The 17,199-nt window shown below is 36.6% G+C and overlaps 1 protein-coding gene across 1 annotated transcript in view; it reads left to right on the top strand.

Moving 5' to 3' along the window:
• LOC138702155 (transmembrane protease serine 9-like) overlaps window positions 1-13,818 on the top strand; it is a 117,701-nt gene extending 103,883 nt beyond the window's left edge. The window contains exons 18-21 of the mRNA XM_069829762.1: window positions 3,581-3,748; window positions 6,465-6,621; window positions 7,777-7,995; window positions 10,553-13,818. Of these exons, the coding sequence (XP_069685863.1) occupies window positions 3,581-3,748; window positions 6,465-6,621; window positions 7,777-7,982 (531 nt within the window). The 3' untranslated portion in view covers window positions 7,983-7,995; window positions 10,553-13,818. The remainder of the gene's footprint in view (window positions 1-3,580; window positions 3,749-6,464; window positions 6,622-7,776; window positions 7,996-10,552) is intronic.
• The last annotated feature ends 3,381 nt before the right edge of the window (window positions 13,819-17,199 follow it).

The following is a 17,199-nucleotide window of genomic DNA, read 5'->3' as shown; positions in this document are numbered from 1 at the left end:
GTGATGTTAGATGATTCAGATTCCATTATGGTTTGAAAACATTCTAGCAATGGCTCCTTCTTCTCATGAACAATATTTACTGTTCTTATTTTAGATCCATCTTGTTGCCCCAGCTGATGGAATTGTCTTTCAAACACATTAATCTAATACAGACTGTGTGGAGATCGAGAGAAGAAAGCAGGGATACTGGATAAATCAGCAAAAAATATGCGAGCCTTTGTATTTTGTTTAGTGGCTCTTTCCATTGTGAGATTCAACTGATGGGCACTTAATTTCACATTTCTCCTGAATTGTTAAGGTACTGAACTGAATAGACTCTAAATATTGTACAGAATTAAACATTGTTGCACTTGTTATACTCACAACATTAAAGAAAATGTATTTAAAATGCGCGCTACTGACAAACTGCTGCAAATTTTGCAGCGCCTGGAAACTCTGGATTCACGGCAAGGGGCAGCAGGGAGGAGGGGTAAAACTAACGCGCAAAGCATCCGAGACGAGACTGGCAGCTCCAGGGGAGGAAGTGGCTTCACCCTATAGGCTTTGTCTCTGGTTTCGCTCTGGCAGCACCAGGGGAGGAAGTGACTTCACTAACGATTGCGTGCATGTCATTGAGAGCGAAATTTTTTTAAAAAATTCGAGCCGCTAAATAGAGACTGTATAATAAATGTTTTTCACAACATAAAACGAGACAAGAGCCACAAATGTCTGGGGGTTCTGCAGTTCCGCAGCCCCTCTTCGAAAGCCGCCCCTGTTAATAAGGGAAAATTTTTCAGGAAAACGTACAACTACATCAGTAGGTCTACAGTTTTATAAAACTAAGTAAAATTAAAAAGCTAGAAAAGTTGCTTAATAACGGAAAAATTTTCAGGAAAATTTAAAATTATATCCATACAATAATCAAAATATAGAAAAATTAAGAGGCTAAAAAAACCTTAATAAGGGAGATTTTCTTTCATAATAATAAAATTATGAATTATTTATTACATATGAATTATATTGTACCTTGAGGTTCCAACCTGTCCTCGGACTTACCTTGTGTTCATTTCAAAACTACCCACCTTGACTAATTTTAGATGTATAGAGGACACGATTTTGAGGAAAAACACGTCGAATTAATTTTTGAGGGTGAAGTTCAAATCCACTGCTGATTGAATTTCCTGTTCCACCCCTTTACACCTAACCATCCTAACTTTTTAATTTCAAATTGCATCCCCTATCTTCAGACACATAATTTTAAAGGGGATGTTAAACCCTGCCAGTCTATCAAAAGAAATAATAATAATAATAATAATAATAATAATAATAATAATAATAATAATAATAATAATAATAATAGTAATAATAATAATAATAATAATAATACTTACTTACTGGCTTTTAAGGAATCCGGAGGTTCATTGCCGCCCTCACATAAGTCTGCCATTGGTCCCTATCCTGAGCAAGATTAATCCAGTCTCTATCATCATATCCCACCTCCCTCAAATTCATTTTAATATCTTCCCATCTACGTCTCGGCCTCCCCAAAGGTCTTTTTCCCGCCGGCCTCCCAACTAATACTATATATGCATTTCTGGATTCGCCCATATGTGCTACATGCCCTGCCCATCTCAAACGTCTGCATTTTATGTTCGTAATTATGTCAGATGATGAATACAGTGCGTGCAGTTCTGTGTTGTGTAACTTTCTCCATTCTCCTGTAACTTCATTCCACTTAGCCCCAAATATTTTCCTAAGCACCTTATTCTCAAACACCCTTAATCTATGTTCCTTTCTCAAAGTCAGAGTCCAAGTTTCACAACCATACAGAACAACCGGTAATATAACTGTTTTATAAATTCTAACATTCAGATTTTTTGACAGCAGACTAGATGACAAAAGCTTCTCAACTGAATAATAATAGGCATTTCCCATATTTATTCTGTGTTTAATTTCCTCCCGAGTATCATTTATATTTGTTACTGTTGCTCCCAGGTAATTGAATTTTTCCACCTCTTCAAAAGTTAAATCTCCAATTTTTATATTTCCATTTCGTACAATATTCTCGTCACGAGACATAATCATATACTTTGTCTTTTCGGGATTTACTTCCAAACCTATCTCTTTACTTGCTTCAAATAAAATTCCCGTGTTTTCCCTAATCGTTTGTTAGCACAATTAATAAGATAAAAAATTGCATAACGAGAACATTTTCTTCACTATGACTGACTGACCAATCGAACAAATATCTGCCTGCCTGTCTGTCTGTCTCTCTGTACCTCACCTTACATGACATGACTTCTGTATTTCCTTCACATCTCTCTGGCTGCCTGTTAATCAGTCAGTGAATCAGTGTGTAAATAAAAGAGTAAATAACTGAGACGTGGAGTAAGCAGTGGTGTAACATGAAATTTTGAGCAGGGGAAGCTAGCTCAAGTGTCTTTCATGTATGAGGAAACGGATTGCGTCTTAAAATAAATAGTAGTCGATGTCAAGTCAGCAGTCGAAGATTGGTTGGAACCTCATAAGTAACACCAATAAGGCATGACCTCAAATGGTACATAGTAAAATATGATTGCATGGTTTACACATATCTCTATAGACACATACAATACGTATAATTTAACATTAGCTCACTCCCTGTCATATTTAGAAAAACCACAATATTAACGGTCAATAGATACAGTGTTAGTAAAATTACATCAATCAACGTTAAAAGCCACCGGCGTAGCTCTGTCAGCTAAGGCGCTTGCCTGCCGATCCGGAGTTGCGTTCGGGCGCGGGTTCGATTCCTGCTTGGGCTGATTACCTGGTTTGGTTTCTTCCGAGGTTTTCCCCAAACGTAAGGCAAATGTCAGGTAATCTATGGCGAATCCTCGGGCCTTATCTCATCAAATACCATCTTGCTATCACCAATCCCATCGACGCTAAATATCCTCGTAGTTGATACATCATCGTCAAATAATCAAGTAAAAAAATCAACGTTAAAATCTTTATCGGAAGATTATTTTTGACTACGGTACATAAATTAGTGTCAGGAACTGTTATTTCAGTCATTATTTATTATCAGCTACAATGCACACTAACACTTCAACTGAACACAAATCACGAAAGTGATAACTCGGAAGCTAATTCTTTGCAATGCTAAAGCTAGCTTCTTGCGAGCCTTGCAACCAGGGTAGTTTAGTTAGAAAAGGATGGACAATCTGCGAGTGCGTTACATAGAAGAATGTGTGAAAGAAACGAGTCTGTGGAGGGGATTGAAAGCTGGTGTGTGCAGGCTTCATGTTTACTGCTGCATCACAAATCATCCTGAACTGCCGCATCACAACATTTAAGGCATACTTATAAATTGTATTAAAAGTAATAAATAATTATATTCATAAACTGCAGTTTATTATGGAGTTATTAACTTGGGCAGCTGAGCTTTTTAGCTTACATTGACGCTACGCCACTGGGAGTAAGTTACATTAGACATTTTTAATACAGACTCTGCTAACCATTTAACTTTTGAAAGATATCATTCCATAGTCTTTGATTCATTCCCCGGTGACATAAGATTCATATCCCTCCTGCCATTGTTTAAATATTTGCTGTGCAGGTGTTGAAGGTGCTGCTGCACCCCGATTACAACTCGTCCAACTACCGCTCAGACCTGGCACTGCTGATCCTGACCAGCCCCGTCCAGTTCACCAAGTACGTGCGCCCCATATGCCTGTGGGACAGCCAGCAGGCCGCCCTGGCCAACGTTGTCAACCAGCAGGGCACGGTCAGTACCCCATGTGGCATTTCTTTCTTTGTTCCTCACTCTCCATCTATACAGGGTGTGAATAGTATAATATAATAATTATCCGTGGTGCTACAGCCCGTGAAGGGCCTAGACCGACCAACCAGATTCTGGTCTCACGCCCACATGCCGAAGCAGAGGTGGACGATCATCCAACCAGAATGGAGGTATAGTGTGGTTAACACGATCATCCCCCCAGCTGTTATAGCTGGCATTTGCAACCGGATTTCGCTACCTATCGTAGCTCCCCAAGTGCATCGCGATGCTGGTTGTGCACCGGTCCCATACACTGGCCGAAATTTCATGAGAAAATTTCTTCCCCCATGAGGACTCAAACCAGCGCGCATTCCGAAATGCGAGTCCTAGGTAGGATGCCTTAGACCGAGATGCCACGGTGTGGGATGTGTGAATGGTATAGGTACCGACATTCGTCCTTCATATTACAAAATGAAAAGGAAAATTATAAAAAGTTTTAAAGTGAAAACACAGATATCTTGTTGAAGTCCCACACTACATCCTCTGAGCTGCGTCATCTCTGTTATGACTAGGCCAGGAAAATATATCTTCTTAAAATCTTTTGATTTCATCCTCTTCAGGGAAATGCTGTCATGATATCACTTAAAATAAGGCGAACATATCTACTTTTCCCTACAGATGTGCAAATACATGTATTAATGTTGTTGTTGTTTTCTAATGCCAGGCGTTTGACAATAAAGTCATTTGACCTCTTGCACTCCAATATTTTTCAAAGATATTATCATGGCCAACCACTGAAGCACAGATTTTGAGGTGTTCCGAATCCATTTCTTGGTCTGAGTTGCACAATGGGCAGTTAGGGGACTGATATATTCCAATTCTATGCAAGTGCTTGGCCAAACAATCATGGCCTGTTGCCAATCTAAATGGAGCTACAGACGATTTTCGTGGTAAATCGAGAATTAACTGTGGATTATGATGCAGAGAGTTCCGTTTTTTCCCTTGAGATTGTGTTATCAAATTTTGTGTGTTGAAGTCTAAGTATGTAGATTTAATAAATCTCTTCACAGAGTAATACGTAGATTTAGTAACAGGTCTGTAAGTAGCAGTGCTGCCCTTCTTTGCTAAAGCATCCGCATTCTCGTTTCCCAGGATTCCACAGTGGGATGGTATCCATTGGAATACAATTCTTTTATTGAGTGATATTAATTGAGAGAGCATTTTAGTTATTTCTGCTGTTTGAGATGAAGGTGTGTGTTTAGAGACGATTGATAGAATAGCTGCTTTGGAGTCTGACAATGTAACTGCATTTTTCAATTTATTGATGTGGCAGAGAAGATTCCTGAGACTTTCACTTATTGCAATGATTTCTCCATCAAAGCTTGTTGTTCCATATCCAAGAGATCTATAAAGTGAGAAGAGACAGCACGTAACACCTGCACCGGCACCTTGTTCTCTGGAGATCAAGGATCCGTCAGTGTATAAATGAAGCCAGTTTTGTGGAGGGTACCTAATATTAATTGATTGTGTAATCAAGATGTGTAATATTAATTGTCTCTAAAGACAAATGTTTCATTATTTCAGTGTTTACTTCTGATTTCAGTATTTCTTCTGTTAAATTTAGATTATATTCTATATTTAATAATGATAATATGACCATGATAATATCTTTGAAAAATATTGCAGTGCAAGAGGTCAAATGACTTTATCGTCAAACGCCTGGCATTAGAAAACAACAACAACATATTTAATAGAGTCAAAGGGTTTGGTTTAATTTGTAAGTTTTCTTTTCAATTCGGGATATTGATTTTCTGTTTTAATTCTTGAACCATGGATATGAAACTTTTTTGAATTTTCAATCTACAGAGACGACTGTATGAATGCCGATTGTTTCCTGGTAATCTGATAAAACTGATGGAAGTACATAAATAAATGAATAAAATAATAAATAATTAACAGACTACTACAGGTAATTCATTTATGACGCTATCAGGCAACAATAACATCAGATTGTTCATTTGTTTGCTCACTGACATAATATAAACACAAGTAATAATGGATGTTTAGATAATATATCAGTATGGATTCATATAAGTGTCCTGTTTTTTATTTTGAAAATCTGGTCACCCTAGTCTACGAATGTTAGGGCACTCTGGCACTGTCACTATGAATTTTCAGAAAGTACTGAAGATAGACAGGAGTTCCAGTTTATCTTGTTTCTCGTATCAGATCCATATCCACGAGAAATTTTGTCATTGAGCCCCTTTAACCTCATTTAATGACGGAAATAATAGAATTCCAATATGTTAAGTTCATTATACGTATTTATTAAGACAGTTCATTTCCCAGACCAGGGGACGAAATTTTCTCATGAAATTCTGGCCAGTGTATGGGACCGGTGCCCACCCAGTATCGTGATTTACTTGAGGAGCTACGGTAGGTAGCGAAATCTGGTTGCGAATGCCAGCTATAACGACTGGGGGGATCATCGTGCTAACCACACGATACCTCCATTCTGGTTGGATGATCGTCCACCTCTGCTTCGGCATGTGGGCGTGAGGCCAGCAGCCAGCTGGTCTGTCTAGGCCCTTCACGGGCTGTAGCGCCACGGATTATTATTATTATTATTATTATTATTATTATTATTATTATTATTATTATATCCCAGACTTCTCAAATGCAATAATTATCAAGCTGTGTTGTCACATCTCCTGTTACATAGGTTGCAGGCTGGGGATACGATGAAACAGGGAAAGTAACAGAGGAGTTGAAGATGGCGAAGATGCCGATCGTGGCACAAGATGTCTGCTTGTTCAGTGACCGGGATTTCTACCCACAGTTCACCTCTGACAAGACATACTGCGCCGGATTTCTAAATGGTGAGTGCAAGAATACATCACGTCCACTCAGATGTTTACGTAATGGGTAAAAAGAAACAGACTCCCTTATCTTCGAATGCGAAGTTTTAACTTCTAGGAGAGATCATAACTGGACCATGTTTGTCTTTCGGTGCAAGCTTCAGAGTTAAGTCCTGTCTGACAAGTTGGAGTACAAATTGATCAGTTTCGAAAGTTGTAAGTTATAATGATTTTAGAGCACTGATGCATAGTAAATTTTCAAACTAAACCTTTAGCCTCAAATAATAATCCAATGACTTTCGAATCAGATAGACGAATTTGAAACTCGTGTGCAGGATATGGCAAACAAGGTTCGTATATTCCTTTCTTCTCTTGACCTACCAAAGTTGCCTGTTATCACAACAGTTGCATCTAATAGTTACAATGTTGATGAAAGATCTATGGATTCAGCCACCGGCATAGTTCAGTCGGCTAAGGCGCTTGTCTGTCGATCCGGAGTTGCGTCCAGGCACGGGTTCGATTCCCGCTTGGGCTGATTACCTGGTTGGGTTTTTCCCGAGGTTTTTTCCAACCATAAGGCAAATGCCAGGTAATCTATGGCGAATCCTCGGCCTCATCTTGCCAAATATCATCTCACTATCGCCAATCCCATTGACGTTAAATAACCACGTATTTGATACAGCGTCGTTAAATAACCAAGTAAAATAAAAATAAATCTATGGAATTCAATAAATACAACGAAAATGAAAATTCTAAAATTAATTTTCTTCTTCTACTTGCAATTCATTTTCCCCTCCATCTCCACCTTCTGTCCCATTCTGTTTGCCTTTCCCTCTTCATATTTGTAGTTCTCTTCTTCTCTTTTGAATTTTTTGTTCCCATTTTCCTCTTTGTTCTCTGTCTTCCACTTTTCACTTATTTATCCACCATTCTCTACATCTTTCTCTTTTCCTCTTCCTGCTCTCCTTTATGATTCTCTTCTGCACACTGTCCTTTGTCTTCCTATTCATTTTCCTCTTTTTTCTTCATGTTTTACTTCGTAGTCTTCCTCTACGTCTTCATTTTGCCATTTTCTTTCTTCATTTTCTTTCATTCTTTTCTCACGTTTCTCCTCTTCTTTTTCTAGTCACTATCCCCTTTCATAGCCAGTAAAATACTTCACGTGTGTTCTGTCAGGCACCAGCGTCTGTAATGGCGACAGTGGGGGCGGCATGGTGTTCTCCAAGAAGCAGGCAGGTGGTCCAGTGCGGTGGTCCATCCGAGGCATCGTGTCCCTCAGCAAGCCGAAGAAGCAGAACCAACACATGTGCGACACAGAGAGCTACATAGTGTTCACTGACGTGGCCAAGTACCTCGACTGGATTCAGGCCAACGTCCAGTGACGGCACAGTTCAGGTGAATGACTCCCTGTATCCAGTTAAAGACAGTGTCACTGCCTGCACCACACACTATCCATCGCTCACGTCTTCTTTTCCATAGCACACAAATTCTGAAACTCTCTCAAAATTATTATGTTTCATTTCACTTTTTTTTATTTGTTGAATACTTCAGCACGTACACGTCTGTATCGGACGTTTTCGCTCGAGCGCCAAGTAGTCATAGCATTATCCGATAGGTAGCGCACATGCATGATGGGTAAAATTGTCACGAGCGATAAATCCTCGAACGCTATAAGCCGAGCGTTAGACATTCGTTCTTGTTACAGTGATGAACTGTGTAGTAACTTCATAGATGTTTATCATTTCAAAACTTTGCAGTGTTTAACTAATCTCTCCATAGCACAACTACAAAACTTGCTTTAAAATGTAATATAAATGTTGTAGGTAATTGTTTTTTTTTTGTCCACACAGGAGTGATTTTGTTTTTGCCACATCTGATAGATGTTATTGGATGTAAATGTAATTATTATAAACGGAGAACACAATCACGATAATGCAAGAACTGTATCAAGTTTCTAATAATTAGTGTATCACTCTTTACGTCTGTAACAGTTGTGGAGCATGATTATTCGTTTTATTATATTTTCTGTGACGTTATCTCTGTACTAATATTGTTATTAATCTACTGCTATATCAATAATATTTTGTAAAACGTTTCTACATTGTCGCAGTATATAGGCGGAACACTATGTATGGACCTATCACATTATATATGTGGTAAATCAAACATTGAATAATTATTAATTAGCAATAATAACTGAAGATCGAAGTTTTCATACTATTTTATTTATAACTTCATGTTCCTGTTTTGGTACGTTCCATTGACTGTTCCATTAGACGTTTGTCATAAACGCAGAAAATAAAGCCTTATTTTTACCGTGTGAGCAAAACATATGTGTATCTTATCTGTCGCCTTCCCTACAAGATAAGACATGTCGGTGAGATGACCTTGTACTGTGCTTCTATTTATTACGAGCGTATCACGACCGATCGTATCTCACTCGAGGGTGCGACACTCGACCGAGTTCAAGCGAGCGATTTAACTCCAATGCAGCACTCTGTTTACAACGTTCAGTTCTGTGTTTCGTATATCTTTTCTTTTTCTTCCACCTTCCCTACTACTTTTTAAGCAAAAGGCTAACAGTGACGACCTTATCAATGTTGATGACAGCATTAGGGTTAGAAGCAAGTGAATTTATGAGCTCTGTTGATTTTTCGACAATGTTCCAGTGTGATTTATAACCTGAATGTACTTCAGTCCAGCGAAACTGCTCAGCACCCCAAAAACTCCCCTTCCATAGTTCGAGACATAAAATGCACTGGTAATAAAAGTTCAGAATATTTTCTTCTAAATCTTCTTCTTTCGTTTTACCATCAGTGATAAATATCGCCTGTTTCTGTTCAGCTGTCTGGGAGATATATTTATTTTTTCAGCTGCCATGGTGGTCTAGTGACTGGAGCACTAGACTTATAATACCGTGTACCCAGGTTCGAGCCTCAATGTAACCCTGGTTTATAATTTGTGTTGGGCAAGCCTGTGTGTTTTTGTGTGTCTGTATACAGAAATGAACTTCTCAACACACATCTCAAATTCAGAACACACACACTCTTTGACTCTACATTACACCACACGAACACACCCTCACAGGAAACAAAACAAGAGGCACCAAGACCAACAACGACCAGTTCTGAGGACGACCCATAATAGGTCGAAACAATAGAATTTAACACAAGAAAGTCATATAATACATATTCCGAAGTGATACAGTGTTAAAAGTTGTGTAATCAAGATGTATAAAAGACTGTTGCGATAAAAAATAAGTACAATAAATAAAATTAAAGGAAGGAATTCATTCACAGTATTCCATATCTTATACAATATTATAATTTAATTTGAGATTTTATATAGCTCTACAGTTGCTGTAACATTTCTAAACACTTTACACCATTCTTGCCTTTTCATTATTTAAAAAATAAAAAATACTGCACTTGATTGTATAGAACAGTGAAATACATAGTCAAATTTAATACTATTTATTCATTCATAGTTTTCTGCCCAGGAGCAGGTATTTCACTGCAAACCCAGCATCTTTCTTATTTCTCGCCTTCCTAATAGTCTCAACATACGATCCATATATCTTAATGTTGTCTATCATCTGATATCTTCTGCACTGAAATTTTCTCCCGTTCACCATTCCTTGCAGTGCTTCCTTCAGTAGGCAATTTCTTCTTAGCCAGTGATCCAACCAATTTCTTTTTGTTTTTCTGATCAGTTTCAGCATTATTCTTTCCAACACACCTTCAGTTCTTGTTCTGTCTGTCCATTTCACACACTCCATTCTTCCCAAAACACTACAATGTACATAATTAAAATACATGCAATACTCACAATTAGGAACATGCTTAAAGAAAGCTGTTATTTTTTTCTGCTTCTATTTAGTGGTAAATATTTCTGTTTTTATCCTGGTTCTTGATGTAGGATTGGCGTAATGAATATATTTAATATTTTCCAGCTTTAAACCATTATCTTCACCACTGGTGCTCGATGGCAGGTGTGCTGTACTGGAGAAAGTGTAACGGTGAGAGAAAGAGGAGAATCTACGAACTACGAACAATGTAAAATTATGAAAGTATGAAGTGCGTCCAGAAAGTGAACTCCTTGTGGCTGTTGTAATAAACAGACGAAAGAAATTCGGGGATTGCTTCAAATTCTACATAATTATCCTGTGCATTGAGGAATTATCATATTGGGACACAACTTCCAAGATACCATCTTGATGGAATTCAGCTGCCTGTGACACGAGCCAGTTCTGGATGCTCTCTTTTAGCTTATCATTACTTCGTACCTCTGATTGTGAAGAAATTTCTTGGACTGCAGAAAAAGATGCAAATAGCTCATTGCTAAATCTGGACTGTAGGGAGTTTGGTTAAATTGCTCTCAGGGAAATGAGTCCAACACCTCCTGTGTCTTGTCTGCTGCATGTAGTCTTGTATTGTCATTCAAAAAACAGTGTTAAAACTCAATAGGCTATGCCCAGTGTTCGAATTGAAGGGGAAGAAGCCGGGAATTTCTGTCCTTTTGGATTTTTTTTCCAAATTTCTGTATTTTTATGTTCATTCCCAACCAGGGAAAGAAACTTTCCCTCTCTAAATATATTTTTGATATTATTAGAACTATACCGGCCTGAACAGTGATATTTTTCCTGAAATTGCATTTCAGAAAATTTACTTTCATTTTCTGTGCAGTGGTCAAAACATTTTCTCCTCTAGAGTGGGTTTGCTATAGTGAGCTTATTCTGAATGCCATTCATAAATACCATCTGGATTTCAACATTAAAAGAAGTTATTCTTTAATATAACAATAGTACAAGGTCTTTCATAGGTAATTGATCACTCGAAATATTCATTAATTTTCATGATTTTTGGCTGTGTTGTACTTCTATGCCAGTAAGAACCTTTCCAAGTGCCGTACACTCGATTTGATTACACGTTTGCCCACCAGAAGTCTCCACTTTTCTATACAGAGATGAATGAAACTATAGCTATGAAATTTAAAACTTAGGATTAGTGTAAAAAAAGCACAAATTATAATAAATTGCAATGAACTTACACTTACACTAAATATGGCAGACAACTGTCAACATGTCTGCCACTCTCAAGAATGCAAAATGCAAGTGGTGGGCCATCTCCTCATGCACTCACAAGATCATTTCGTCAGTATCGTGGGCACAATCCTTTCAACCAATTCTGGGAGGATGGTGCGAGGTTTATCTGTAATCACACGATTCTGAACAAATTCCCATAAGAATAAATTCAGGGGACTTAAGTCTGGAGATCGTGGCGGCCAAGCAATTAGACCTGCGCGATCGATCTATCAGGAAACGCTTCGAACATCCCTTGCATAGTGGGGAGGAACCTCATCTTGCTGGAAAATTGTTTCTGTAGTCATAGAATAGAAATTGCGCTTTTTGGTGGACATGTTTGTGACTAGATCGATTTCTGGTGGGCAGACGCGTAACCAAATCGAGTGTAAGGCACCAGGAAAGGTTCTCTCTAGCAGAGATGTACAACACTGCCAAGAATCGTAAAAGTAGTCAATTGTTTGAGTAATCAGTTACTTATGAAAGACCCTGTATATTAAAACATAAAAACATTTTAGACTGTGAGTGGGCCTTGGTAGCATAGTTGGTATAGCACTGGCCTTCTATGCTGGAGGTTGCGGGTTCGATCCCAGCCCAGGTGTATGCCATTTAAGTGTGTTTAGATGCGACGCTCATGTCAGTAGATTTACTGGCATGTAAAAGAACTCCTGCGGGACAAAATTCCGGCACATCAGTGACGCTGATATAATCTCTGCAGTTGCGAATGTCGTTAAATAAATAGTAGTTTAATTTAATTTTTTAGGCTGTGTCTTTCGTTTTTCTTAGAGCTACGTCAGAAATACTATATATTTGTTGTTTTCATAAACGTTTGTTGCATTTGCTATTTTCATAAAGTTGGTTGGTTAGTAGGTTATTTTACGACGCTTTATCAACATCTTAGGTTATATAGTGTCTGAATGAAGTGAAGATGATAATGCCGGTGAAATGAGTCCGGGGTCCAACACGGAAAGTTACCCAGCATTTGCTCATATTGGGTTGAGGGAAAACCCCGGAAAAAACCTCAACCAGGTAACTTGTGCCAACCGGGAATCGAACCCGAGCCACCTGGTTTCGCGGCTAGATGCGCTAACCGTTACTCCACAGGTGCGGACCATTTTCATAATCGATTTGTAAATTATCTGGTACCTATTAACTCATAAGGTTGGATAGGAAAAGTCATCATGGTACCAGAAATTTAAATTCTATGTAAGGTAGGCCTACTGCAGTAATAATAGAAGTGAACGTTAACAGTAATAATAATAATAATAATAATAATAATAATAATAACTTATAAGAAACTTTAAAAACGAATATATTATAATAATTCTGTGGTGTTTGGGTAAAGGGAGATAAGTCGTAAAAATGAGTTCGGAGATAAATGAAAATTAAACTTTGAACCCTTATTACAAATAATTTTCTACACAAATAAAACACATCAACTGCTTGTATTCTTTGATTTTTGCACACCCACTTGTATAATTTAACTTGTGTGTTCATCTGGGGAACAAAATTCCACCTGGACAAAAAAATGACATAGCCCTTTACCCGAACACCACAGAATTGATATAATACTAAAAAAAAAAAGAAATTAGTATGTGAACGAGAAATTTGCCCCCTCTGCATTTTTATCAGTTCGAACACTGTTACTCATCAAATATGGTCTCCCAGTTTGCGCCCCTCATCTTTCTTCTTCTGTCGTCCATTGTATACTCCAAACCAATTTCCTAACCATATCATCAGTCCTCGCATTTTCACCACAATTAATGTCATACCTGGTGGTGAATTTCTCCTAGATGCACATTCCAAGAATTCAGAAAACGAATTACAACAGTTTATGGGCTGTACACTTGTGTTAAACATGTTTAACGCAGAAGAAAGAATATTGTATAAACATAATCTCTGTCAGTTGGTTTCTCTGGCGGCCATTGGACACAAGAAATCATTGTGCATGCACAAAGGAGCATTCTCAAGATACATGTGCAGACTTTACCAATTTCTGAACACAACTTGTACTAGTATGTATGTAATCTGGCCAGAGAAGTTTTAGATCACTGTATGACGTAACATGCTGAACTGTATAAATGACTGAAGAGCTAACTAGAGATTTCACAGTATTAAAGTTAATGTTTTAAGTAGCAGCTGGTTGTACTGTTTATTATTTTATATACTAACAATAAGATTAAGGAAATCTCGATCCCAAGATGCTGATGTTCGAAAACAAATGACATGAAGATGACTGGTAGCAAGTAATATCTGTGAAAAAGTCATCCTACTCCTATTTTTTTTACTCCTGTGCCTCAACCTTATTTTTTTTTGTGTGTGTGTGTGACCTCGTGAGAAGAACCTAAGGCCAAAATGTTCAATTTCATTGACTCAGCAAAGAAGAGTCACAGTATGGACATAACAGCATAAAAAAGGAAGAAATTCCGAGATTCGTCTTAGAAGTGAAATACTAGTAACAGCAATATAAAGACGTTTAGAAAGATCAATAAGTTAAATGCAAGCAGAAAATATGTAGACTATAAATGAAGAAATTGAGAGACGAAACTAAAAATGATAAAATTTACTTACTTATTTATTTGCTTCTTCTACAACAAGGATAGCAGCTAGCAGTGAGAGACATGATTTATGTTCTGAATAAACACGCAAATTCTCCAAAATGACTAACCATAGGTAATAAAAATTCTATCTCAGGCTATGAAATCGTGTGAGCCCTGCTTCCATTATCCTTTCGACCTTTATGATTCCTATATATAAGACTTCCACTTTTTTCTTTTACCACAGAAACTCCTAAAAATGTGTCGTTACAAAAGAAATAGGCTTATTGTGCTGTGATTGTAACAACATGAAATGTTCATACATATTATGGTGCACAAGAAATAAATAAATAATAACCTCGGTACAAGTTACCTCTCCTGAAATAACAACTTCAATCCTTATACTGAAATAATATTGCAGACAGAGGCAAGATATAGTTACAGGCCATGCAGCTTCAAGACAGGAATGGCAAATAATTCCAGTCTTCATAAACATCATGATCATTTTATATCATTCAGTGTGTCTCAACAAGTTTCTACACGTAAGTTTATCTTTTTATTACATTTTGTCTATAGGTTGTATTTTTTTCTATCTTTTTGTCTTGTCAAAATGTTTCCTCTGTATAGATAGTTCTGCGATAGTTTTGTAAAAATATAGGCTATATATTTCTTCCCTTCCTTTCCCCTTTTTTTTTTCTCTCTATCAGCCGATGAATTTATCATCATATCCTTTTTATTGTGAATTTTATTTAATATTCGTATTTATTTTCTTTTTTATTATTATTTTATTACATTCCATTTTGTTATATTCTACCTTACGTTTTCCATATTAACCATTTGTACTAAATGAGTTTCTTTTACTATATTCCAATGTATTTTACTTTCTTTTTTTCTATTACCATATTATTTTCATGTTGTTCAGTGTCGATATTATTATTATTATTATTATTATTATTATTATTATTATTATTGTTATTTTGTAATATGTTAGTATTCTGTTCTTTAACTTTTTGTTAAATTTTTTATTGCTTGTATACTTTGTGACCTTGTAGAGTGTAGGAGAAGGCCCTATGGCCTCTCTGCCAGTATAAATAAAGAATTATTATTATTATTATTATTATTATTATTATTATTATTATTATTATTATTGTTATTTTGTAATATGTTAGTATTCTGTTCTTTAACTTTTTGTTAAATTTTAACTGCTTGTATACTTTGTGACCTGGTAGAGTGTAAGAGAAGGCCCTATGGCCTTAACTCTGCCAGTATAAATAAAGAATTATTATTATTATTATTATTATTATTATTATTATTATTATTATTATTATTATTAAACAAAGGACTGACGTGTTATAGATTTGAACTCTGAAATATTTCTGCACAGAGTTAGAGTAGGTGAAGGTATTAACACTATCTAATGTTTTATAATTTAACTAAGTAAAAATCTGTGTTGGCAGTCCTAGTCACAGAAGTGTGGTGTTTAGAGGAACCATTCTTAAACATCTGGAACCAACAATGAAACGAATTTATATCTTTACTGTGAATTTAACAACCTTTAAGGAAGGAGTGCGCGCTTGAGCTAATCGTCCAGTGACATGAATATTGTACCTATTCTGCATAAAGTAAGTACTGATAATTGAATTTGAAATACAGTGAATGATGAAATGATATGACGAGAAATTCGTTTATATTTGTTCTTTAAGTTTAGTGGAGTAGTGTTGTTTTAACACTGGTAATTATCCATTTTAGATAGAATTTGTGACTGCAGGTAATAACTTTCATTTAGCTTGTAATAATATCTGTTAGTTTAATCGTCTCTAACTTATAATCGACCTCGACTTGGGTACCATGAAACCTGCGACATGAGTAGCACAAAGAAACTGGACTCTTCACTATAGGTGAAGGCAATTGTGCACCACTCAGTGACGGTGACCATGATTGAATTTTTTTAAGTTTTGTGGTAATGAGTATTGGACTTTTTTTGTTGTCCCTAATAATTTATAGTTCTTTAATTCTATAACATAATCTTACATTTGCTTATAAACATGTTCCTTTGTTCTAAAAAAAAATGTGATATTATCTTCACTGCAGATAATAGTGCCAGTATACGTCATATTTTTATTTACTTCTATTGTTGTAAAACCTTGTTACAATTACAAGTTCTGAAACGTACATTCCACAGGAGAGGCTACAAATGATCAATATCTAAATAAAAAAAAAAAATCAATAATATTGTCCGTATATCCGATCAGTTGTAAGCAATTTTTTTTTTTTTAATACTTCAAAGTATTACCACAGTCTACTATGTACAGTCACGAAGCTTGAGTTTTGAGGGTGCTAGAAACAATAGACTGTGCCAGCAATATTTTGTATTGCCTGTAATGAGGCGATATTAGCGATCCTAGTGGTGAGCAACTATCTAATGTTTGCATATTTACTACGTATTGAGCTGCATGACTATATACTAGACTGTGGTATTACTACTTACAATTCTTTATGTAAAATATATTATGCAGAACAAATATTTGAAAATTTTAAATTGATTCACACCATAATTATTTAGTTCTATTTTGTTTCTGATTGCTTTTTTTTTTTTTTTTTTTTTAATGATACTGGTACTGCCATTTTCCTCTTCCATTCCACCAACACACTTCACCTCCCCCTCAATTTAGAAAAAGACTGAGGTGAAATCTTGGAGGAAGGTAGTACAGAGCTTCATTCTTTGGCCCTTATAAGGTATTCGCCTGGGAATGGGATCCGGATCTATATGGGTTAAGGCAGGATGGTCCGTCAGTCAGCATCGGATTCACAAGAGCCACTCAGGCCACCTGTCGGACTTAAACAATCATTGCATCTTGTATGGGAATTCACTGATCTCAAATGCAGGAACAGAGAAAAGGAGGGAGCATTGTGATCTGCATCACTAACATTTTAATTGTGACAGTTCATCCTTTATATGGATTTAAAATAACGCTTTTTTTC

This window comes from Periplaneta americana, chromosome 6 (genome assembly GCF_040183065.1).
Source record: "Periplaneta americana isolate PAMFEO1 chromosome 6, P.americana_PAMFEO1_priV1, whole genome shotgun sequence".
Lineage (NCBI taxonomy): Eukaryota > Metazoa > Arthropoda > Insecta > Blattodea > Blattidae > Periplaneta > Periplaneta americana.
The sequence above is the reverse complement of the archived record's forward strand: the minus strand, read 5'-3'. Positions and strand labels throughout refer to the sequence as shown.